The sequence below is a fragment of the Schistosoma haematobium genome, chromosome 6 (assembly GCF_000699445.3).
Source record: "Schistosoma haematobium chromosome 6, whole genome shotgun sequence".
NCBI classification, from domain to species: domain Eukaryota; kingdom Metazoa; phylum Platyhelminthes; class Trematoda; order Strigeidida; family Schistosomatidae; genus Schistosoma; species Schistosoma haematobium.
Window position 1 is genome coordinate 25136233 of NC_067201.1, and position 27754 is coordinate 25163986.

The following is a 27754-nucleotide window of genomic DNA, read 5'->3' on the forward strand; positions in this document are numbered from 1 at the left end:
TTTCTTTAACTGTTATATTATGCATCATTCTATGTCGTACAACAAATAAACATGAAAAGTTAGCATTGAGTGTCGTTAATCACTTGTTCTAATTATAATTTGGATTGTTTAACATAACAACACAAGATTCCAGAATGAATAAGTTAGTTAAAGCGAATAACTGTTAAGTTATTTAAATCATTCTGTTTTTCAGAAATCATTATGGAGATTTAAAAAGAACAGCATGATGTTTAACAAAAATTCCATTGAAGGGACAAGTACTTTGAAGATTAAAAGACAATTGATTTTTCTGTCTTTAAAAGATTTGTCAAAGCATTATCTTGTTTATTGAAATACTTCTGTTTTACATCATCTGCCAAATAGATTCCATATTCTGCTTCATATAGATCACATACTGTTTGTAAATCAATCTGAAATATCATTAATAATGAATTATAATTTAGGAATACGTTTTAGACTTTTCGTCAAATGGATAGTGAGGAAGGAATGTGAGAAAAAGAAACAAAGATTCTATACATCATGTCGATTCATATTTAGATAAAACCCTGCAAACAAACTATGATTCCTCAATGAAATAATGTGATTAATTACTCAGTCTAGGGTTGATAATTCCCATCTTTGAAGTACCTCCTTCGGTGACCGCCAGTTGTTATCCACCTACCAAGATCACTTTATGAATCAGAGAGAAACTCATAATAATGATAAACGTTTTGATTATTTCTTCGTCTAGAGAGAAGAAAGGACTTTGTATAGTGCAATCCGTAAACACTCATTGTAAAAAAGATATTGCGTCGATACCTTGAAATATCTAAGTATAGATAAATTATGGTTCTCTAAAATTTGCTAAAGAGAATAATCACAGCCATCAGTAACCTGAAAATATGTTGATACATTTTTCCTACCTTGGTAAAAGACAATTCCATTGTAAAGATCTTTCAAAAGCTTTCATTCAATTGAATATATGATTATTTGATTTTTGACTACCTTCTTGTTCAATAATTCCATCTTGATAAGGTTCTGTGACGATCATAGATTTTCCGCAGTTTCTGAATCATAAACGTTTGAAACACGGAAGCACATTCAGGCTGTTTCATGCGAGTACAGAACTCCTCAGCACTGTCCAATCATAAGCTAGTCAAAAGAAATAAAACTCAGGACCCTTGGTTTCACATACAAATCTTTAATCCATGTAGATCACTCAGCCAGAATATTCAACTTCAGTCAGTTCACCGAATTGTGCTTCTATCTCCCGTTGCCTGATGTGGATAACTGTCTTACACCAGACGTAGTTGAATCCGACTATTCATGGATCCCACCTAGAACTGCCGTGCTGACAGATTTGCGCCGGTCTCCCACATTGTACGAGCATCCCATGTACCTAAATTAATGGTTGCTCTGGTTGTCAGAATAGGTATCAGCCTCGACTTTCATCATGAGGCGTCATAACCTTCTAACTCCCTGAAGCAGGGTTTAAATTGTCTGAATCATTTTTGGTTAGCGATTTTTGGTGAGTTAGTTTTCTACAGGATGGGGTTGTTAACCCCATACACAACCCTCCTCTTTTATCCGAGCCCGGGACCAGCAGTAACCCAATGGGGCTTGAGGCAGGTTGGAGAGTGCTGGTAAGGCGGCTTATGCTCCATTGGGAGTAAGTAAGTAATAAGTAGAGTTTGTTACGTATACATATTCGAAAACAGACTAGATATTATGAATAGCCTTATAACATATTTAAAGTGAAAATGGATAAACTATAACGAGGAAAGATTTCATTTATTCCACATAAACGTACTTCTGAACGGAAAATAAGTAAATGTTGAGCAGTTAACATATCGATAAGTTCTTTATGAAGTGCATCATGGATTAAGATAGCAAAATACATTGGTTTCGTTACAGAATAATTATCTGAAATGATGTAGATGAAAAGTCAGTCGATTAATAATCAGCAATTCTTACTAGAAATGAAATGAACTTTAAAGCAATTAGTCACTTTGATAAATTTCGATAGTATAATAAGAAGACGAAGATTTTAAAATGGTGGAGATCTGTAGCCCAGGTGGATGATTTTGATGCAGTTTTGTTTTTCGAGCTAAATGGTTTGGTCATGGAGCTTTCCGCAGGGAAACATAGGAACAAAAATCAAACCAATAGAAGATAAAACCAAAATAAAGAAGTAAACAATGACAAGTTTAAGGTCAACAAGAAGCAGTCAACATCGAGGTCTACAGTACAAGCTGTGAACCACATGTAGAGATATTCGAACACTTTACTTCTATCTGAAGTTTGAGCTGATGATGTCGTTCAGAAGAACGATAAAAGCTTCACGACCAAACCATTCAACTCAGAGAACAAAATTCCATCAAAAAACGAAAATTGTCAGAACTATGTAAATACATATAGTTCTGATAATATTCGTCTTCTTATTATACTATCTAAATGACCTTTATTAATCTTTATATTAAATGTGCTGACAAGTACATGTGTGACCAGATTATTCAAAACTGATTTGGAGCACCAGAATTGATCAGTCCGGTTTTGGCTATGAGAATCTTGTGAGGATTGCCGTGAACTCAGTAACGCTTGGGTCAAATATAGACACGTAATACACTTGGCTACTGAATCCAGATGTTCATTAGGTAATGCATTGGGATGAAGAAATGTTGGGGACGTTAAATCCCTAGAACTCACTTGAAAAAGGTCCTAATTTTGTTATTTTATTTTGAAAATTTGAATTTCTTTGTTTTCGCAACAAATCACTCTTTTCACTTTCATATCGTGTTTCCCACTTGGGAGAATCTTAAACACTGTTGATTCGTTGTGTGTTTTAGTATGCTATTTTGTAACCCTTCCCAAGGACGGTTTTGTGCTGTACATATTGGGGAAGCCTTCACAATAAACTTTGGGGAAATTTTGTGGAAATGGCACAAAAACCCTAAAATTTCCTCAGACCTGGAGAAATCCCCAATATTTCCCAAAACATTGGTGAAGGTCATTTGATTTCGAGAATTTCCCCAAACTTGAGAGCTCGGGCTGTGTTGACTCTAATTTCTTAAACGTTCTTAAGTTTTCAGACGACTATAAAACGTGAATATCATCGAGTAGAAACATAGTAGGAAATTTCCTTTCATGTGATATATATAAACATTAATCTTGATAAGTATTCAGGTACCTGGATAATCGCACAATCTGAGAATGATCGTATTAGCCTTCCAACCTTGTAAACAATCGTTTTAAAAAATATTCTTATTGGCTAAAAGAGATTACAGCATTTGCTTATTTCCATTGGTACACAGCAAGAATTATAAACACGTTAATGTTGAGTTGGAATTTTATTCGTTTAATCAGCTGATAATGAACTAATACATGTATACCGATATCAGTTTTATTGACCTCATCACATTCACAATTTAAGTAGATTGAGGTTAAACATAAAGAAAACTAGATAAATAATACTTACACAATGACATTAATAAATCATGCATTTCACCAGATGATCCACGTTGAATCAATTCAGAGGACACTCTTCTGAAATCCTTTTAATAAAATAAAGCCAAGATCAAAATCAGATCACCGTCATTGAGAAAAACAATTCGATTTTAATCTCACATCAACTACAAATAATACTATTTCCAAATATTCAATTCAGAATTCTTACATACAATCATATATAGGAGCTGTTATAACTTGGTGTTGTTTACTTGTATCTTACCATTGTTATTTAGGACTGCAAATGATCAGTCTCTTATCTGCTAGCCACTATCCATCTTTGCTTATGAAGATTGTGACTTCAGGCAATATCGAGAGAGTCCGCACAGCGTGTACATATATCAATAAGAGACTGAATAACTGCAGTCCTAAATAACAATGGGAAGATATAAGTAAAAAACGATACCAGGTGGATATAACTTCACCCCATTGCACAAACAGGTGACTATCAGGACTCAGTAGCTAAAAGGATAACGTGATGACGTTTGAAGCGGACGGTAGTGAGTTCGACTCCCAGAGTCAACATCAACTCTGTGTTGCAGGTACATCTAGCTGACGAGTCCCAAATAGGACGAAAGCCACGTCCTGGATTTCACTGCTAACGACTATCCATCGTTGTTTACAAAGCTGTTACAACGTTCCTAATATATATGTTAATATAGTTAATAATATCAGTTAATTTACTCACTCGTTGGTACATCATATCTAATTCGTCTATTTGAAATGGATTAAGTTTACAGAGAAGATTACTTAACTGTTGTTGATTATCTTCCCTAAAATCAATAAAATTCAGGATAAAGTTAGAAAATCAAAATTGTAAAGCAGAAAAAAAGAGTTGCTATAAAACTAAGTAAAAATGTAATGAATAATCTAAAATTCACATATACAATACAATTTATCATGTACAGTTTAGTTTTACTTCGAAGTTAAAATACATGTTATCAATCTAAGATAATGATGACTATGAAGACTATCGTCCTGAGTATTATTGACTTCGCATCAGAGAACTTACTAATCAATTGCATTGCTAAATAACAATGAAAAGATACAAGTAAATACCATCAAGTGAATTTAAAACTTCACCCCATTGCAAAAGCGAGTGACTATCAGGACTCAGTAGCTAAGTGGATAACGCGATAGCGTTTGAAGCCAACGGTACTAGGTTCGAATCCAAAAGTGACTTTGAGCTGTAAGATGCAGGTATATTCAACTGATGAGCCCCAAATAGGACGAAACGCGCGTCCTGGATTCTACTGCTAGCCACTCCCAGGCATTGTACCGAAATTATGGTTGTCAACTAGATATCCAAGACGTTCACAATTAGATACAGGATTTATGTACTTGAAATATACATTCTCTATATGGTAATCCAGTCTTACTGATAGTAGTTGAATTACGTAAGATTTAGTCATACAGTTGAATAGTTAGTATAGTTGGTTAGATTTTTAGATTAATGAATTTCTAAGAAACGTTCAATGTAACTAATCTGATTAAAGGAGAGCTAAATTTTATTGTATCGCATCACGAACTATATCCATTTAGCGGTTATTTGGTAGCTACCAAACTTTTCTGATTTATTCATTTATAAAGCAAACATAAATCAACCACGACGGATGGTGTTCTGTTATAGAATGACGAACTTGCAGAATTGTACGCCCTATACAATTGGCTCAACAGGAGCATGTGGCGAGTTCAGGATCGCACTATAGTACAGCACCAGTCAGATACAAAAGAAACACGATAAAGACCCTGACTCCTCGTGCTAGAATGATTTGCTCGGATGACATCACTGTAGATGAACTAGTTAACATTCGTAACTTCCTTGGTAGAAATGGATACCCAACGAAATTCATTGACAACCATATGAAGGAGATGAAAAGTAGAATGAGGGTACCTACCGTTCTAAAGAAATTGTTGTTTTTAAAATTATAACACCTAAATGATACTACTGAAGAAATTGTGACTCAGAGATTAAGAAGGGCGGTACAAAAATATTTAATGCAGCCAGACTGAGTGTTATCTTTTACAACCACCCCACAATAAAATCGGCTAATAAAAACAGATTGCCTGAATTCGCCAAATCCATGTGTATTTATCGATTCAACTGCTCCTGTGGAGCCAGTTATATAGGGCGTACAATTCGGCAAGTTCATCATCGTATAACAGAACACCATGCGTCATGTTTAAGCAAAGGACAGGTAAGAGTGATTAAGAGTACTATTCTAGCTCACTTGATGGACACAGGTCATCAAGTTGAAATGAATAAAGCTTTGAAGGTTATCCACCATATTCCAACAAATTCGCCACATGGTTTACGAATGATCACAAACCTAACCTTTGCATTTATAATAAGTGTGTACAATCACTCTCACTACCTTGGCCATTGGTATAAGGGAGTTTGTAGCAGAACTTTGATAAACTAATTTCGTATTTCTTCCATTTTTTGTATTTTACTTATTCTCAACATTGGTCTCTTGATTCTTACATAACTACCGTACTACTGACCATTCATCAAAAATATCCTATTAGTTCTTTCTCGTTTTTATATATTATGCAACGTAGCAACTTCTTGATTTTCAAATAAATGCTTCCAATATCATTAATCCTATCCACTCAATGAGTATTACTTTATTATTGTAAATCATACTCATATTAATTTAATTGTTGAAATAATCAGGTTTTCACAGATTGAAATCATGAGTCAATTGAAGCTAGACCACCATGGAAAACCTGAAAGCACTGGACGGCGTTTTCGCTTTAGTATGGAACTCTTCAGCAATGCACATCCACGATCCCGCCTCGCGAGAGTCGAACCCAGGACCTATCAGTCTCGCGAGCGGCGGCTTCACTTCGTGGATTGGTTGAAGTTAGAGATTAACACCGTTGGGTGCCGGCTCAGTGGCCCACTGGTTAAGCGCTCGCGTGCGAGACTGATAGGTCCTGGGTTCGAGTCTCGCTGGGCGGGATCGTGAGGAGTCCTGTATTAGGACGAAATGGCCGTCTGGTGCCCCCAAGGTTTTCCATGGTGGTCTAGCTTCAGCTGACTCATGAATTCAACAATTAAATCACTGTAATATCCACAAAACTCCTCTCTGATAATATATATTAATGTAAAGTCACGATGTTAAACTAATTGGAAAGAAATTAGTACAGTGAATACATTCCTTTAACATGTATATTGAAACAAGGATGGACTTACACTGAATTCGTTTGTTTCAACAAAACATGAAATGTTTTACTAACTTCATTCATATTAACTACCGGCTTAAAAACATCATCTTCCGTTAGTTGTTGTTCAATTTTAACTTTTCTTGTTTCAACTACACATTGTATAAATTCTTGTGTAGATTTCCCAAATCGTTTTTCTATAGTCTTCCAAATTGATTCATTCGAATCTGTAATGTTAAAAGACAGTGAAAAATAGAATGTCAACTTCTTTTTCCTTCTTACTTACTTACTTAGGCCTGTTACTGCTCGAGGAGGAGCGCCATTTATTATCTAAACAAAAGAGGAACTCCTGTCGAACATTATCTAAAAGTGACTATAATTGCCGAGTATAACAATGAAATTAGTCTCATTTATGAGTTATCATTAGATTGTAATGTAGTCAAAAGTCAAGCAGTCTATTCTAAGTTTTTTTATCATGTGTTTCAATATAACAAAGGAATTTGAATATCGGGGAAACGACATTACTGGTAGAACATGCTGATGAGGACACTCGTGGAGAAAATACAGTTGTTCTCCAGTAAAAGCCTGTCTTTTGGCAAATTTCTCCCATTTTTTGAACAACTAAAAGCGTACTACGCTCATATGATTTTGAAATGGTGGAGATTTGTAGCTCAGGTGGATGATTTTGATAGTTTTGTTCTTTGAGCTGGATGGTTTGATCGTAGAGCTTTTGTCGTTCTTCTGAACGAAATCATCAGTGCAAACGTCTACCAAACCATCCAGCTCAAAGGACAAAACTCCATCAAAAATGACACTATATTGGACTATGATTATCAATAAAATGAGAGATCTGTAGAACGAATTGAATACCATGATAGTCTTTCATTGTTCCAAATGTGACTTGAAGTGACAAAATTTTCATTATGTTTCAACGAAGTTCCTTTGGCGAATACTTAAACTAGAAGGTTATTCATTCAGTCTAATCATAAAACAGTTGAGAAATCAACTAGAATTGAATGTTTCGAACTGTGGCTTTTGAATTTATCGGTTTTGAATCATTAAAACTACAGTATCAGAACAAAATGATAATAAGTGAAAATGTTGTTGACCGGAAAGATAATGTATTGATTGTCCATTTAGTTAAATCTATCATTTCTTTGTTTTTAAGACCTATACTTTTCAAGAATACACCAGACGTCTTAGGACTCATCAGCTGAGTGTACCTGGATATGTAAGCCCATTCTGTGACTCGTACCTGGTACGTTTGGCTTCAAAAGACAACACGTTATCCTCTTATTTGCTGAGTCCAGATGGCCAGTATTTAATTCAACTGTAGTCAAATTATGAATAAAACAATTATAAAGTAATTTGAAAACAGTAGTTGTTCAACAAGCGAGTGGCTATCAGGACTCAGTAGCTAATGTGATATCAAGTTGATACACTTCAATTATCTATCCCATCTTATCAATTTTCAAGAATACATAGCAAAAAGAGTTGCATTATTTGAAAACCATCTTGTACTTCGTAGCTTGCAGTGAATTCTTATCATATTTAATTAGGCAATATAAACTGTAATAGACTAAAGAAGTGAAGTCATACATCAGATCTAAAAACGAATCTAAGCAATTAATATGAAATATGTACACACATGGACAAAACTAATCAATTAAGAGAAGAATATGATTCATTCGACTTTGTTTCTATCTCTTGTTTATACTCTGTACTCAGTAAGCTACGGAGTTTATTCACTTTAAGCTATGCTCCAGGATCTTTATGAATTTAAATATCAGAAATCGTAGTTTATTTACCTGAGATGAACTAAAAATGAAAGAATTGTGTTATAGATTTCATTGTTACTAAGAATTGCACAAATATGTGATATGGAACAATCAATTGAATGGAATTCATCACTCTAAATCAACTTCACTGACTACGAGAAAGAATTTGATAACGTAGAGAAGAAAACACTATGGAGGCTTCTTTCACACTAGGCGTGCCTGAGAAGAGAGTCAATATAATACGGAATCCCTATGATAGATTAAACTGCAAAATCGTGAATGGAGAACAGCTCACAAGCTCGTTTGAAGTAAAGACCGGTATCAGGCAAGATTTTTTACTCTCACCTACCCTATTTCTGCTGGTGATGTCAACATCCGTAGGGAAGCATGCGATACAGTGGACAGCTAGGATGCAACTGGACGGTCTAGACTTCGCAGACGACCTGGCTTTTTCATCGCGCACACAACAACAAATGCAGGAGAAGCCGACCAGTATAGCAGCAGTCTCAGCAGCAGTAGGTCTCAACATACACGAAGGGAAAAGCAAGATTCTCCGATACATCACAGCATGCACCAATCGAATCACACTTGACGGAGAAGTTTTCTAAGATGCAAAAACCTTTACATATCTGGCCAGCATCAATGATGAACACAGTGGGTCTGATGCAGCAAATCCACAATTGAAGAACATTTGGAACTCAAAACACATGTCAACCAACACCAAGGTCAGCATCTTCAATACAAATGTCAAGTCCGTTCTACTGTATGGGGCGGAAACCAGGAGAACTACGAAAGCCATCATCCAGAAGATACAAGCGTTTATTAACAATTGTTTACGCAAAATATTTCAGATCTGTTAACCAGACACTATTAGCAACAACCTACTATGGGAGAAAACAAACCAGATCCCAGTGGAGGAAGAAATCAGGAAGAAGTGCTGGAAGTGGACAGGACACGCATTGAGGAAAGCACCCAACCCGTCACGAAGCAAACCCTCACTTGGAATCCTCAAGGCCAAAGGAGGAGAGCAAGATCAAAGGACACATTAGGCCGAGAAATGGAGATAGACATGAGAAGAATGAATAACAATTGGATAGAACTAGAAAAGAGGGCTCAGGACAAAGTGGGTTGTAGAAAGCTTGTCTGCGTTGTATGCTCCACTGGGAGTAACAGGCGTAAGTAATTAAGTAATTATGATAATTTCTACTGTATTACTAACATAATTTATAAATATTTTCCACTTGATTAAATTCATTTTCCCAGAAATCCATCAATAAACCAGTTGTTATTTGTAAATTTGATGTATATATTGCCTTATACAATTCTTCAGCAAATAAAATTGATGTATCTGTTAATAGATCTTGAAGTAATAGTTTCAAATTATTCGGTTTCGCATTGTTCATTTCATTCATTAATGACTAAATAATAAAGAAAACAAAGTGAAGTTAAGAATATTAATGTAAAACGAATATGAAATCAAGTATTGAATTTGTGCATTCAGATTGAATAAAATATGTAAAGCTCATTAAAAACCTCCCCCCGGTGTTCATAGTTCAGCAAGATTAATATTTATTTCAGTAGTTGAGATCATGAGTCAGTTGAAGCTAGACCACCATGGAAAACTTGGAAGCACTGAACAGCTGTTTCGCCCTAGGATGGGGCTCCTCAGCAGTGTGCATCCACGACCTTGCCTTGCGTGCGAGCGCTTAACCAGTAGACCATCGCGTTATCCACTTAGCTACTGAGTCCTGATAGCCACTTGCTATCATTCACCTCACGAGTCTCAAATCAGACGCAACGCGCGTCCTGGATTCCACTGTTATCCACTATCCATCTTTGTATATAATGTAATACATGTTTATCTTATATCAGATATACATTAATGAAAATCGATAATACGAGTAGAAGGTATAGTATGTTTACGAAGAGTATAGTTGAAACATTGTCCTTAATGTAGTAAATGTATATTAACCTTGATAAATGTGAAAAATATAAGCCTTTGAAAATCTTGGTTGACAACTATTTACTTACTACTCTCGAAATGCATGCATAAATTTATGTATTTATTTATTTAAAAGCATAAACATTGATACAAGGAGGCACCAAGTAGATATGCAACACATAAATCCTTCGATTTTTATGAGGGATGGGATACTTTCTGGGTGCCCGAACTCAAGCACGTAGTTTTCTTAGGGGGTTACACCCGGAACCTTCGATCTAAATGTCTAATCCACAAGGGAGTGGAGCAACTTAAGGAAATGCAGTCACATGGTAGCCATTGACTAATGATTGGTTCATACCCCATTTATTCCTTCAGGATACTGGACACCACTGGTTTGCAGTCAGGGTTTTCCGACTCCTCTAGATAGACTCACCGTGTCCACTAAACCGGTTAAACAGCCGGACATTTGCTTTTCATTCTCTCAATTTCGTAAACAACATCCATGGTGCGAGAAGGCAGTAAGTAGGACTTCCTTGTCAGTGGCTGTCTGCACGTGGCAATTTGAGAGCATATCAAGAAATACAGCTGACCCTCCCCGATCTTGACTGTACCATGGCCGATTAAATAGTACTTCATTTCTCTTGAGAAACATAGAAAAGGAGGTGTGAGTACAAAACATTTAATAAAAAAAGGGTGGACAAATATTTTAAAACTTACAGTTTTAAAGATTTTGTTATAATGAAATGCGATTTGTTGGCGTTGAGCATTTGTTCGTGTTAATAAAATTTCTAAAACCATATCATATTTTTGTTCTATGAAGTATCAAAAAGGAAACGATTTGAAATGGATCTATTAGGTGAATATAATCGTCATTAATTATGAGTTGATGAATTACGTTAAAAACATATAAAGATAGTTAATTTATGTCGTCTTTAGTATAAAGTTATAGATCTTCCATAAAATCTATGAAAATAGATCATAGATATCTATGATCTATGTTGATCACGATCAACGATGACAACTGTTAGTATCCATTTATGGACTAATACTATATATATATATATTCTTATTGTATAGTTATTAGGTAACTAAACTATGCATATTCATATTCCTCTTGTTATAAGCTTTGTTTTGACCTATGAACTATTATTATATGATTTACCATTCTTGATTTATGTCCAGTCTATTAATTACAGTCTCCCACATTCACAGACACTTTTGGCTAGATCTTGTACGAATGTGTATTTTCTATTTTATAGTATGATACGGACTGTTTGCTTTGTATATAAACCCAGTTTGTTTGATGTACATGATTCATATTGTGATGTATGCTATTTATATTGACATAAGTAGTCAGGAATAGAATGTCTGGTAGCAGAAGGTCATGAAGATCAACGGGAAAAGAACGCGAACAGAAACCAATTGATATAAAAATGCAGTAACAATGAAGTTTGAGATGACTGAATGATATTTTCAAAATAATTTCAATTTTGAGAAGATTGATATTTTGCAAATGAAGTATTCACTGTATGACTCTCAGATTTTACTAAGATATTTTGTAATTTGTTCATATACGTTCGATTATCACCACCTGTGTTCTCGTTCACGGCTGAGAATGGTGTTCTGGACTTAACAGGAAGGTCTAGGCAACACGTAGGACCGATATAGTCTCTAGACTACGAGGTTTATGGGTCATTTTTGTGGTTGATAATTCACTGTTCTCTAATTGGTGGTATCATTACGCTCTATATTGATAAGGACACAATGTCACATGTTATAACAAGATGAAACTAAAGTTTGCAATTATTTCATGAACATAACTGATTGTCAAATGGTTCTCAGATTGGTTACTCGTGATTTTCATTATTTACAGATTTATCGTCTGGATATGTAATCCTTTTGTTTTTGACCTAATCAGGTTTTCACAGATTGAAATCATGAGTCAATTGAAGCTAGACCACCATGGAAAACCTGGAAGCACTGGACGGCCGTTTCGTCCGAGTATGGGACTTCTCAGCAGTGAGCATCCAAGAGATACTCCTGGAGTTCTAGTGAGAAGCCGTTACCAGTGGAGTTCATCCAGGTCTGTTGTGAGATATCAACTCACTGAAGACAATGGTGTACGGTGGCGCAACTTAGTGGATTAGTTGAAGTTAGACATTAACACCGTTGGGTGCCGGCTCGATGGTACAGTTTATTTATTTATTTAAACACAAACATTGATACAAGGAAGCACCAAGTAGATATGCGCCACATAAATCATTCGATTTGTGTGAGGGCTGTGATACTGCCCGGGTGCCCAAACCGAAGCAGGTGGTTTTCTTAGGAGGCCACACCCCGAGCCTTTGATCTAAAGGTCCGACCCACAGGGCAGTAGAGCATCGTGAGGAGATGCAGTCCCATGGTAGCCGGTGACCAACAATTGGTTCATACGCCATTCGTTCCCTCGGGATCCTGAAGCCCATGTGCACCATTGGTTTAGAATGAGGGTTTTCCAACTCCCCTAGGTGGACTTTCCATATCCACCAACCCGGTTAAAGCGTCGGACACTCGCTTTTCGTCCTCTCGATTTCGTGAACAACACCCCTGCCACGAGAAGGCAGTGAGTAGGACTTCCCTGGCAGAGGCTGTATACGCGTGGCCGTGTGAAAGCATTTTGAGAGGGAGAGCGGGCCCACCCCACTCTCGGCCACACCAGGGCATTTGAAGGCGATGGTTCAGTTGGTTAAGTGCCTGGCGCAACACCGATAGGTCCTGGGTTCGAGTCTCGTGTGGTGCGGTTTCGTGGATGCGCACTGCTGAGGAGCCCCATACTAGAACGAAACGGCTGTCCAGTGCTTCCAGGTTTTCCATGATGGTCTAGCTACAATTGACTCATGAGTTCAGTCTGTGAAATTTCTAACATCTCCACAAAACGCATTCCGATAATCAAGTTTTATCTGAAATCTTTATTTGGAAAAATGTAAAACAAGCAAAAATTTTTTTAGATAGTGGTTTTGCGGAGATTGTAGTAATTTAATAGTTGAATTCATGAGTCAACTGAAGCTAGACCACCATGGAAAATCTGGAGGCACTGGACGGCCGTTTCTTCCTATTTCGGGACTCCTCATCAAAGTACATCCACGATTTGAAACCAAGACCTATCGTTCACGTGCGCGAACGCTTAATCTCTAGACCATTGAGTAGGCATTCAAAGGCCATCCAGTCCTTCCAGGTTTTCCATAGTGATCTAGCTTCAATTGACTCGTAAATTCGACTATTAAACAATTTTTTTAAAAACTTTTTTACAATCAATCTAATGGTGTATAAACTTGGATAAAGACTGGTTTACTAATGATTTAGGTTATTTTATCAAAGCATTGGAAAGAAAACTCACCTTTAGTCTTATTTTTTATGTTATGGACATCATTATCAACAGAAAAGTTGTTACGGGTGTCTATTTTCGGTTGAAAAACATATCCTTGTGAATCAATTTTATTTAATGGTGAACGAATAAATATTGGTCTGAAATCATGCAAAAATGGATTGTATGTAAAGATAAATATTGACGTAGTTTTGTTCTCCGAATCGGATGGTTTGGTCGTGGAGCTTTAATCGTTCTTCTGAACGATATCATCAGTTTACCTGAAGTTTGTGCTGATGATGTCGTTCAGAAGAACGATGAAAGCTCCACGATCAAACCATCCAGCTCAGAGAACAAAAATCCATCAAAATCAGTCACATGAACTACAAGTAATCTCCACTATGAAGATAAGTCTGTTAAAATTAACTGAAACAATGAGTTCATTTGAATAAACATCTTGATTAAACACCGTTGGACACCGTGTCAGCTGTCTAGAGGTTAAGCTTTCGCGCACGATTCCGAAGGTTCTGGGTTTGGATCCCGCAAGCGGTATCGCGGATGAGCGCTGCTGAGGAGTCCCGCAGTAGGACGAAACGACTGTCCAGTCCTTCCAGGTCTTCAATGGTGGTCTAACATCATTAGGTTTATGATCACAATCAAAAACCTAATAATCTCCACATCCCTATACTGATAAGAAATATCTGTCAAAATTTATGAACATGTGATGAATGTAGCCGAATGTTCAATAAGAAAGAAGTAAGATTATGGAAATTGAAAGTTGCAAGACTTATTATAACATACTGATTTGGCGCTAAGTTTGACTATTATTATAAATGTTGATGAAGCAATGTCCTATTATGCGTATCTTAAGTCTTCACACTATCTACCTACTGTACAGTATAAATTACAATTTGTAGTATTAACATAGATTCGCGCTTGTGTAATTTCTTGTACTCTTTGCTGGCTTCATTTAAGATCCCTTAATTATCTTATCAGACATGGTCGTCAATAAAAATCATAGTTTATAAGATTTTTGAAAATTTTTCTAGTTCGTAGGTAGTCGGTCAGTCAGCTACAACGTGGGACCAGGTACATATATGCATCTGTTCAAGTTACCTCACCACATTAACATAGCAAGATGAACATCAAATTCATAGATGTAGTTACTTCGATGGTAGTAGGTAATATCTATAAGAGACTGTGATGTTGATCTTGAGTCAACTACTTGCATATCCAGTCTTTGTTTATTCGATATTTAAAAACTGTAAGGAATCTCCATAAGAACTGATTTTTAAAGTACGAAGGAAACCAATGAGTAATATTTTTTTCAGTTGCGTGACATATACATAAATCAAATAGTGATAATCAACATTTTTAAACAAGAATTTATTTCATGGATTAGTTGAAGTTAGACATTAACACTGTTGGATTCCGGCAAGTTCAATGGTTTAGAGGTTAAGCGTTCGCGCGCGTGACCGATAGGCACTGTGTTGAAATCTCGCGAGGCGGGATTGTGGGTGTGCACTGTTGGGAAGCCCCACAATAGGTCCGAATGGCCGTCCATTGCTTCTAGGTTTTCCATGGTGGTCTAGCTTCAACTGACTCATGATCTCAACTATCAAAAATTTATTGTTTAATGATGACTATTCCGGAAACTAACGCACATATAAGATATCATAAAGAAAGTTTTACAAATATTTTTTTGGTCCATAACATTTCAAAACCTTCTAAGTTGAATCACAACCGTAGCATTTACGAACCAAACTCAGATGTATAATGTCAATGTGTAAAAGTTTAGCAGACGTCTGTGAGTATTCTGATAGTAAGTAATAATTAGCTAATGTATTTTGTTAACCATGTGGACGTATTGGTATTTATAGTAGTGACTGATGTTTTCTTAATTTTGATGGGTTATATAATCATTTATTAAGGTTTAAAGATTTTTATTCGAAGACAGTCTTACCGATTAGATTGTTACGGATTTTGATAAGTTGCATTTAAGTTGTGTAAACATATTTTACATTACTGATCCAGTGACAAACGTACGTTACGTAATCACAACAATTGAACAATCTGAATATACATATACATAGCACGAGAGTTACCTGTAGACATGATACTGGTGAGCCCAACGTGATATTGATAGAAGAAACCAGACAAGTAGTGAATAGGTCTTTATTTAGATCTTCGCGCAGTCACAGTAGAGCGTGGGATAATTTGTTCAGACAAATAAAGCTTCTCAACATTCAATATAAGATAATAGGAAATATAGCGACTAAGCAAAATAAGGAAGTGAATGAATACTTGAACTAGACTGTTTTGGCATATGTTTGCTTGTTTGAGGTCAACTCTTAACCAACCAACCTAAGCTGTTACATATACACAGATGGATTTCAATTTACGAAACATTCTCTTATGTCTGCATAAATTAGTTTATAGAATTAAATTTGAAAATTATGGATGCTTCTGAATATGTTTCGAATTATCGCAGATAATATAATGATATCCGTAGTCATTCATTCATAATGAGATCACGAAACGATCTGTCTTAAAAAAAAACAACTGATAAAGGTAGTGCGCTAGAAGGCTGACTTATTCTAGTAAAAAATCCTCAGAGGTGTGTATCCACGATTCTGCCAAAGAGAGTCGAAGTGAGGATAGTCGATCGAGAATGAGAATGCTCAGCCCCTAAACCATTGAGCTAACATCACATGATATCAAAGTCTAACGGCAACCAATTCACTATACCGACTAACCATATCTCTTTATCTTCGACGAATATTTATCTCACACCTGACAGAGCTAGACTGTGTAGCCACGGCTTCCCACCAGAATTAAAGACGTTTACTTTAAAAGTTTGTCAAGAGCGAATAAATCAGGTGTGTCACATACTAATAATCATGTCATTTAATAAACATAAACATAATTCAAGACATCTTTGTTTGATCTAGTTATACTTACAGTTGTTTATCGGATGACTGTGAATCGAAATTATGATGGAACATTTGATTTTCAATGAATAAATATAAAGAAATATATGAATTCACTGCATAAATTATTCATTGATAATAGAATATTCACATAATTTGATGAAACACGTTATTCATATTGAAACTGAACTAATCTCCTAATCGATAATCTTAACTACTGATTCTTCAACTTTATTTACCAATACGTATCTGCAAATGCCGTGGTACGGCAGAGAGTGGGAAGAGTCAGCCCTCCCTCTCGAAATGCTCTTACAAGGCCACGTGCAAACAACCACTGACAGGGTAGTCCCACTGTTGAATACGTTCAATCCCCAGAACTCACTTGAGAAAAAATCTAATTTTGTAATTTTATTTAGAAAATTTGAATTTCTTTATTTTCAGGCCAAAGGCGCTCTTGTCACTTTCATGTCGTATTTCGCACTGGGAAATATCTTAAATGCTATTGATCCGTCGCGTCTTTTAGTAGGCTATTTGGTAACGTTCCCCACGGACTGTTTTGTACTGTATATATGTTTTAAATTGTGGTTGTTGTTATCGCTCGTTTCTGGCTGTTTGCAGAATATACTTTTCCATTCCAAGCTAAGACTTCTCACTCTAGTTAGCGGGGCTAGAACGCATCAAAAACTAGCTTACTGGTCTTTGGTCACCAAGTAATGATTCTCGTTCACAGACTAAGTGAACTCGTGATAGTTTTAACCCTTTCACCCACTAACTGACTGCTCACGAAATTGAATGGACGAAAAGCTAGTGCACGGTACATTCAACAGGTTGATGAACACAGACGTACAGCTAGAAGAATTGGACAGTCCACATTACGAAATATGTTGCAAAAAAGCACCAGGATTCTATGGAAACAAATGGAGTATGAAAATAAGGTTCGTCAGAATGTACCTTGAGAATGCGTCGCATTCGGTTAGGTTCCTTCACCTTCCATAACATATTTAGGTCAACGACGACGAGTGTGCTCCACTAAGAAATCCACCTAATTCGGCTTCCACACTCAATCACTGACCGAGCCATCACATAAATCGAACGAATTGTGTGTCACATATCCATTCCGTGCTTCCTCCTACCAATGTTCATGTGCTCAAATAAATAATAAATATGCATTGTGAAATGATGAAATAAGGATTCGGATTTATCAAGACCAATCGTCAAACTTTGATCAGTTTACAACTACATCTCTTCATCACCAAGTGAAACTGAACACCGTTGTATTCTGTTTGCATTATTAAAAGCTTCTATAGATAAGAGGAGAAATACTGTTGTTTAGTTCAGCATAGAAATTATCACCAAGGTATATTTGCTTATCAGTCAGTATCTATGTTTGTTTTCAGTGAATGTCACGTCTAACATTAATCTTGCAATAGCACATACCTAATCCAAATTATTGATTCGTCAATCAAAATCATGATATTCTAGCATTAAATTCTGTCAACAAATATCTACAGACAACATACTATTAACTCTCACAGATAAGCTTTGTAAAGTGTACAATTGATTGATCACTGGTTGGTGACCAATGTCACGCAAGTCAGATCCGCCTTTGTGCCGATCGAAACATATCGACCAAGTTGTAATTTGGCAACCAGTCTAGCTGACTCAACATTGCGCGCACTGTTCAAATTGTTAGACAAACAGACAGAATTGTTGATTATAGCTGACCTGCACGTTTGGCAGTCAAACTAGATTTCCGACTGAAGTATGTTCAGTTTTACAACAATCATACGTGAAACATATTAAAATCTGATAAAAACAATTTAGTTTACCTGAACTATCTTCAATGTGGTTTCTACAATAATGAAAATAATCAGCATGTTAAATGTCGAAAATATTATGAGTGAGACTATAATTTACTGACGACGTTTGACCGGCGCTAGAGGGACATTGAGAGTGCCCACCTCATAATTAGGAACAAATGAGCTTATAAACCAGTGTGAGAAATGAGAATTATGATTTACAGTTGATGATTAAGGCTAGGAATTAGATCTGGGGTTTTCATCACGAACTCACATCAGCTATAATGCCAAAACATAATTTAGCCAAAAAATTGATGAGTGAATTTTGCGCCAAAATCCTTCATCTCTTATCTTAAACCTCATTGCTTCGTCCATGAATTATAGTCTCGCCCTATTATGCATTCATTCATTCATTTAGTAGTTTATCTAATATCATCAGTTTGACAAATGGATATTCATTCAGTTAACAAGCTCTACAAATACTCTCAACACCTCAGTATTCGCAGAGGTTTAAACATTTACTTATAAGGTTTCTATAGATAAAAAAAATCTTATTCTCATCCAGTAATACCAATAGGTCAGCTTACTTCTTGTTTCATTTAATATTCTGTGAACGTCTTCTACAGTGAATATTGGGTGAGTGACATTCTCTGTCTTACTAACAATTCGTTCAGTACTGATATGATCAGTTGGTGAATGAGTGATCTGTGGTCTGAAACGAAGCAAAGTCAAACCATTTGTGTAATCAAACATATTCAAAGCATCTTTTTATACTTGATAGTAAATAATACTACTGAAATGTGTCATATACCAACCGAAATAAATTAGTTGGCTAAAGCCACACATACATAATACACGATTTCATTTAGTTCGTGTATCTTGTACTTCTTGAACTGAATTCGTTATTTCTGGGATTCTTAGCTGGTACTATATTTCATATACTCCTAATCATCTTATTGACTTCGTGTTTGGCCTGTGATTGAACGGTTGGACGTTCATTCAGATTATGATGCTTTTGAAAATTACTTTGAATGTTTCGAAATTTGGCCTATGAATAAGGAACATGGTGAGGATGTTAATACTGTTGCACATTTCCTCACATTCATCGAAAAAGAAGCATATAGCTTATTTAAAACTCTGGATTTACTGGATAGGCCCATTTCGCTTTCTTATACAACTCTCAAGGATGTACTGCTAGACTATGTTAAGTATACAAATTTCGAATGTAGTAGAGGAGGAAAATTTCGTAAAATGATTCCCGAGCACATAAAAAATTCTGCTGCATTACGTCATCCCAACCCAGTGCATACTGAATGTTATGCAGATAACAATTCATTGACAAGTTGCGATACAGTTCACGAAGATGGGCACAAGTTTGGTCAATGTTTGTCCTGTGACAGGTTCCACTCTTTTAATTCGTGTAAATTTTGTAATTCTAAGTTATTCAAATGTGGTGATATTGGACATATTCAGTCAGTTTGTAGTACTACAGTTCATCTTATTGCAACTAATATTAAGTCATGTAGTTCTGATTCTACTAAGTCGAGTATTTATAATGATCATTTATCTTTATCAACGATTTCAAAAGACAGTGTAGAGTTATATAGCAGTTCAGAGTTAAATGAAACTCAGAATTCTTGCGAGACGACAGTTTCTAATCAATCGACTTATCAGATTTCTCATGTTATTGTACCAAATATAGTTTTCCCTAATGATTCACATATTTCTGACGAAATTCCTAGCAAATCTGAGGAAAGTATGTTGAATGAACCTAGTCATGATCGAAAACCCGATGTAGTTTTAATAGATGCTGATTTTTCTAATGATCCTTTTACTCTGCAATCACATTCTTATTAAATTTGTGGAAGCTATTTCAGAAGAATTAAATCTTGATGTTCTATCAAATATTATGTGTCCTCATAATGCATTTGTTTCTTGTGGGAATCTTGTTCAGTGCAGAGCACAAGTACTAAATATGCTGGAGTTTGATTACAATTCGGATGATCTCATATCAATTGCTTTTATCCTTATCACGAAGTCACTTCTAATGTTTACTCTAGTCAATGTGAGAAATATGTTTTAAATGAAACCGCGTCATTCATAACATGAGAACGCGAAGATCCAACATTATTTCGTGGGGGAGGATAGTGTTGGGAAATCTGTTGTCTAAATTCTAGATAATGGTTTCGGTACACAACCGAAACGGCGATTGTATACAATCTCAGGAACCAAGTGAATCTGTTCCGATTTCGGTTGTTAATTCCAATACTAATGAGCACATTATAGATAATACAGAGTTTTATCCAATGCAATGTCGGACAGACACAGGATGAACTTAAGAAGACGTACAATCGATTACAAACACTTAGATTCTAATTCAAGCTGTGGCAGATGTGGTATTTGAATGAACTAATGATTCCTTTGTAATTGTTGAATGCTTGATTTCAAATTCCAAATACAGTACATTCGTTCGTGCATATCTACTACTTCTTGATCTGATTAAGTTAGTTCTGTGATGTTTAGTTCTTACTATCATTCAAATTCTCCTAATCATCACAATCACACAACATTGTGGATCGGTGATATTAAGAATTGCATGTCATCTAATGGTGATCAGGTGGTACAGAACAGAGCTTTCACATTCAACATCGTACGTTTTAGGCTCGAATCTCTTTTGCAGGATTATGGATTAACCCTGCTGAGAAGTTCTATTCTAAGACAAAACGACCTTCCACTGATTCCATTTCTCCAGTTGTTGTCCGTTAAATCTCCATTTGTGATCTCAATATAATTTAACAATCTTGAAGCTACATACTACTAATCAGTTCATTGACTGGACGTAAACGTTCGTCAGGACATCTTTGTTTTGTTTGATAAAGTTATACTTACCGTTGTTTATCAGATGACTGTGAATGAAAAATATGGTGGAATATTTGATTGTCAATGAATAAATATAAATAAATATATGGATTCACTGCATAAATTATTCATCAATAACAAAATATTTACATGAGTTGATGAATTACGTTATCCACGTTGAAACTGAACTAATCTCCTAATCGATAATCTTAACTACTGATTCTTCAACTTTATTTACCAATACGTATCTGCAAATGCCGTGGTATGGCAGAGAGTTGGGAGAGTCAACTCTCTCTCTCTCTCTCTCGATATACTCTCACATGGTCACGTGCAAGCAACCACTGACAGGGAAGTCCCACACACTGCCTGCTCGCGGCAATACTGTTAATAACGAAATGGAGAGGAGGAAATGTCAATGACCTGCGCACTAATAGGGTTGGTAAATACGGAGAATTCACCTAGGGGAGTTGACTAACACTGATTCCAAATTATTGGTGCACATTGGCTCCAATATATTGAAGGAACAAAGGCCATGTGAAACAAATGTTCGTAACTGGCTACCATGTAACAGCATCTATTGACGTTACTCCACTACCTTGTGGATAATACATTTAGGTCAACGGCGACGAGTGTGCTCCACTAAGAAATCCACCTAATTCGGCTTCCACACTCAATCACTGACCGAGCCATCACATAAATCGAACGAATTGTGTGTCACATATCCATTCCGTGCTTCCTCCTACCAATGTTCATGTGCTCAAATAAATAATAAATATGCATTGTGAAATGATGAAATAAGGATTCGGATTTATCAAGACCAATCGTCAAACTTTGATCAGTTTACAACTACATCTCTTCATCACCAAGTGAAACTGAACACCGTTGTATTCTGTTTGCATTATTAAAAGCTTCTATAGATAAGAGGAGAAATACTGTTGTTTAGTTCAGCATAGAAATTATCACCAAGGTATATTTGCTTATCAGTCAGTATCTATGTTTGTTTTCAGTGAATGTCACGTCTAACATTAATCTTGCAATAGCACATACCTAATCCAAATTATTGATTCGTCAATCAAAATCATGATATTCTAGCATTAAATTCTGTCAACAAATATCTACAGACAACATACTATTAACTCTCACAGATAAGCTTTGTAAAGTGTACAATTGATTGATCACTGGTTGGTGACCAATGTCACGCAAGTCAGATCCGCCTTTGTGCCGATCGAAACATATCGACCAAGTTGTAATTTGGCAACCAGTCTAGCTGACTCAACATTGCGCGCACTGTTCAAATTGTTAGACAAACAGACAGAATTGTTGATTATAGCTGACCTGCACGTTTGGCAGTCAAACTAGATTTCCGACTGAAGTATGTTCAGTTTTACAACAATCATACGTGAAACATATTAAAATCTGATAAAAACAATTTAGTTTACCTGAACTATCTTCAATGTGGTTTCTACAATAATGAAAATAATCAGCATGTTAAATGTCGAAAATATTATGAGTGAGACTATAATTTACTGACGACGTTTGACCGGCGCTAGAGGGACATTGAGAGTGCCCACCTCATAATTAGGAACAAATGAGCTTATAAACCAGTGTGAGAAATGAGAATTATGATTTACAGTTGATGATTAAGGCTAGGAATTAGATCTGGGGTTTTCATCACGAACTCACATCAGCTATAATGCCAAAACATAATTTAGCCAAAAAATTGATGAGTGAATTTTGCGCCAAAATCCTTCATCTCTTATCTTAAACCTCATTGCTTCGTCCATGAATTATAGTCTCGCCCTATTATGCATTCATTCATTCATTTAGTAGTTTATCTAATATCATCAGTTTGACAAATGGATATTCATTCAGTTAACAAGCTCTACAAATACTCTCAACACCTCAGTATTCGCAGAGGTTTAAACATTTACTTATAAGGTTTCTATAGATAAAAAAAATCTTATTCTCATCCAGTAATACCAATAGGTCAGCTTACTTCTTGTTTCATTTAATATTCTGTGAACGTCTTCTACAGTGAATATTGGGTGAGTGACATTCTCTGTCTTACTAACAATTCGTTCAGTACTGATATGATCAGTTGGTGAATGAGTGATCTGTGGTCTGAAACGAAGCAAAGTCAAACCATTTGTGTAATCAAACATATTCAAAGCATCTTTTTATACTTGATAGTAAATAATACTACTGAAATGTGTCATATACCAACCGAAATAAATTAGTTGGCTAAAGCCACACATAAATAATACACTATTTCATTTGCTTTGTATATGAAATGGTCTTGAAATTCTTTGTTGTTTAGGGTTGTAAATCATAGATTTTGTTCATCATTTTTATCTAAGTATTGTGATAAATTGTCCGGAACGTCGCTAGAGCTAAACGTTTGTGTTTACAGACTTTAACTTTGATGGTTTCTCCCATTGAGCGAATAGTGTACATATTATTGTGATTTCTAATTCCGACTAGTGTATTGAGCATCTTTTGAATATATCAATCCATATAATTTACTAACCTCACAATCAGAGACAAATACAAACAGTCAGAATGCAATGAATATAATGTAATTTGAAGATTTTTCCTTAATCATTAATTAAGTTGACAGTCTCTGTCAAATATGTTGGAGCTAATTTGGTTTATATACCTGTGTGAGTAATTCGAAACATTGATCGACTTTTGATGTTTATTGTTAGAAATAATATTTATGGTTCCCATCACCTACTGACCTAAATCAATTTTTATCTGTTTTTTCAGAATTTTTTTACGCACATGAATTACAGAACGATGATATCTCTTCGTCTAATTTCAGCTTTTGCTAAGTTTCCTGATGTAATAGTTTGGTAATATGTTGAAGTCATAGATAGTACATTAATTCTGAAGGAATATACATCTTTTTACGACTGTATTATAGACTTATATGCATTATCAAGCTTATCTGAATAGGATCTACAATGGTCAAATGAGACTGAAATTTTAAAATCATAGACATCAATAAGAAGTTTGAAAGTGCCATTAAAAATGAATGAACATATACTTTATGTGAAAGCATGTCATTTGGACTATGATTTTCGTTCCCTTTTGCCCTTGTTAAGCTAAATTCATTATTTATTTATTTAAACATATAAATATTTTCACAAGTACCAAATAGATATGCGACACTTAAATTATTCAATTTGTGTGAGTGCTGAGATACTACCTGGGTGCCCAAACCGAAGCAGGTCGTTTTCTAAGGAGGCCAAACCCGGGGCATTTGACCTAAATATCTAATCCACAAGGTAGTGGAGCAACGTCAGAGATGAAGTCCCACAGTAGTTGGTGACCAACGATTGGTTCCTCCACCATTTATTCCTTCAGGATACTGGGGCCCATGTGAACCATTAGTTTGTAATCAGGGTTTTTCAACTCCCCTAGGTGAACTCTCCGTGTCTACCAACCCGTTCAAAGCGCCGGATATTGGCTTTCCTTAAACAACACACCCATCGCAAGAAGGAAGTGATTGTATGCATTGAAGAGTGAAAAATTATGAATGTTTGCCTTCAAGAAATTTAACTAATTAAACTATTTCAGTCATCGTCTATCCATTTGTGTATAAAGATTTATTATGGACACATTTGATTGAATTAGACTTACGTTTGTTTATTGTATAACTGTTAATAGAAATTAGGATAAATAAACGTATGAATACAGTCGGTAATAAATCATAGAACAAATTAAGAAAAAAAGTTGATTCCGGAACAACTGACCGATTAATTCCACCATTATAGAATGCTCTATTAAGCTATTCATTTTTCAATACTTATACCTGATTGGTTTTAGCAATGAAATAGGTATTTCAAACCATGATCAAGCGGCTTAATAACACTTCTTCATATGCAAAACCGTCAAAAGCCGAATAAATGAATGCTATCAGTTTAGGGGTTGTGGAGATTGTTAAGTTTTTGATTCAGATGATGAGCCGATTGATGTTAGACCTCCATTGAAAACCTGGAAGCACTGGACGGCCGTTTCGTCCTATTGTGTGACTTCTCAGCAGTGCTCATCCACGATCCCGCTCGCATGGTCCACTAGGCTAAGTGTTCGCGCGCGAGACTGAAGGCCGTGGGTTCGAATCCTGCTAGTGTGATCATGGATGTACTGCTGAGGAATCCTACAATAGGACGAAACGGCCGTCCAGGGCTTCCAGATTTTCAATGGAGGTCTAACATCAATCGGTTCATGATCTCAATAAAAAAATGAATGTTAGTTTACCTGTTTGGAATAGAGCGCAATATGGACTTCAGAAAATCATTGTGCTTTTGAATCAGTTCATTAACTTTAATGGGGTGTACACAATATATAATGAATATTACTTTTATGGCTGAATATAAGAAAGAATAGTTGCCATAGAAAATATCAAATGTGTTGGAAATCTTTTTATTATAAAAATGTTTTACTTAATGAATAGTTAAGGTTAAGTACGATAATCTCATTAATGTTCCATAAAGAAATTCAACTATATATGTAATGGAAATCATACGATTCATGGTATCAATCCATGATAATTTTGATCTTAATAAGACATATTTCAAAAAAGAAGTCTGTATCATGCTTCAATAAACAATGTAATCTTAAATCAACTACTGATATTGTACAGATTGAAGTTATATGTTATGTTGTATTGTTGTTTCTGTATTTTAAATTAGTAGATGAGGTTTGAATTATTGAAACGAAGCTTCATGTATATCAAGACACATCAACTATCTACAAGTATCAGTTTAGGGCGAACGCTTGACTTACTGGACCACTGAGCCGGCATCCAATGGTGTTAATGTCTAACTGCGCAAGACTGAAGGCCCTGGGTTCGAATCCTGAGGGCAGGATCGTGGATGTGCACTGCTGAGGAGTCACACAATAGGACGAAACGGCCGTCCAGTGCTTCTAGGTTTTCAATGGTGGTCTAACATCAATCGGTTCATGATCTCAATCAAAATATATCTACAAGTAGTTTAGAAATGAATAGTTTTTCTTTTGCCAGACACTTTGAAAACAAAAAAACATTGAATAGTATCTAGAAAACAAATGATCCATATGCTTTTGGTTCGATATAGAAAATGAGATCAGGGTTTACATACACAAAATTTTATGTGTTCGTATTACAAACCGTACTCACTACCAATTAACTTTAAAGACAAATTTAGAAAAATAAGATAACTTATCAAATTATTGGTGTGTCGATTTCATACACTACCATAAAGTCTTGTCCTCATTCTAATTCTAGTTACCGATAACACTAAAAAAGGTCATACAATCTTTCTCTGTGATAAATATCTGTAAGACAAGAACAATCACTGTCTGGTTTTCAAATATTGTCTTAATTTAATGATTTGTTTAATCACAAATAATAGACTCATATAACTAGTAAGAACATCAAGAAAGTTTTACGGCACGGAAATCAAACTTGGAGAACTACTACAAACATCATCAAGTATTTATAAACAGTTATCTACTCAAGATACTCAACATCCATTGGCCGGATACAATCAGCAACAACCTTCTGTTGGAGAGAACAAACCAGTTTTCAGGTGAAGAGGAAATTGGGAAAAGACGTTGGATGTTGATAGGACACATATTACGGAAATCACCAATCAGCATGATGAGACAAGCCCTAACTTGGAATCCTAAAGAGAAACGGTAAACTGAAAGGCCAAAGAATACACTGCGTCGAGAATTGGAAGCAGATATGAAAAGGATGAATAACAACTGCAAAGAACTGGAAAGGATTATCCAGGACAGGGTTTTATGGAGAGTGCTGGTGGGCGGTTTATGATTCTCCATGAGATGTAACAGGCGTAAATAGGTACAGTAAGTAATTATCAACCAATTATTCGACTTAGTCGTATTGTCAATAATAATATAATTATGAATAGTTGTTATAAGTATGGCATATTTTAATGAAACGATAACGATTTAAGTTACCTGATATATCATCCATATGGTTCCAAGCAGAATGAAAATCAAACGGTTCGCTACATCGAAAAACATTTTTAATGTTCAGATGGGTCTTTTTTCTTCTTTCAAACATGCATATTACTGTAATAGTATTATGTAAATTTATACTATACACTGATCATTTATAAATAGAGGGAATTTAATGTCTAGGATGAACTAAATGTTGTATTTATCATTAACATAATAAGAATAATGGTAATTGTACTTACACGTTAGTGTTTACTGATCTGTTACTTCTTCATTAAGTAAACATAAAGAATCCAAAAAAACTAATTCTGTATTGTTTATTTACTTGAGTGGGATCATTTTTGATGTAATTTTATAAAGTAAGTTATAAGTTGATAAACAAAGTATAGACTATTGTTTACCTATTTAGAGTTAACTATTAAAATAATTCGTCAGAAATGAGTACAGACTCAAATGTAAACAAAAAAAAGTATATTCTACTTATA

The 27754-nt window shown here is 35.5% G+C and overlaps 1 protein-coding gene across 1 annotated transcript; it reads right to left on the reverse strand.

The window, feature by feature from the left end:
• On the reverse strand, positions 1 to 27428 carry MS3_00008884 (uncharacterized protein). The gene is made up of 13 exons (XM_051217231.1): positions 27270 to 27428; positions 23299 to 23423; positions 22742 to 22764; positions 19031 to 19155; positions 18474 to 18496; positions 13748 to 13875; positions 11089 to 11183; positions 9649 to 9847; positions 6683 to 6878; positions 4172 to 4256; positions 3455 to 3530; positions 1790 to 1902; positions 1 to 410 (listed from the first exon to the last, which is right to left on the reverse strand). The coding sequence occupies exons 7-13, from the start codon at positions 11167 to 11169 to the stop codon at positions 270 to 272; spliced, it is 891 nt and encodes a 296-aa protein (XP_051065884.1). The 5' UTR covers positions 11170 to 11183; positions 13748 to 13875; positions 18474 to 18496; positions 19031 to 19155; positions 22742 to 22764; positions 23299 to 23423; positions 27270 to 27428; the 3' UTR covers positions 1 to 269.
• Between the last annotated feature and the right edge of the window lie 326 nt (positions 27429 to 27754).

Excerpts from the sequence above, each read along its gene's own strand:
- MS3_00008884 (XM_051217231.1), bottom strand. The coding sequence starts at position 11,169 with ATGGTTTTAGAAATTTTATTAACACGAACAAATGCTCAACGCCAACAA. Across the intron at positions 6,879-9,648 it reads GGAAAATATTTATAAATTAT|ATTCGAATGAATCAATTTGG; the intron begins GTTAGTAATACA and ends TTAACATTACAG. Across the intron at positions 1,903-3,454 it reads TGATTTATTAATGTCATTGT|ATAATTATTCTGTAACGAAA; the intron begins GTAAGTATTATT and ends ACATCATTTCAG.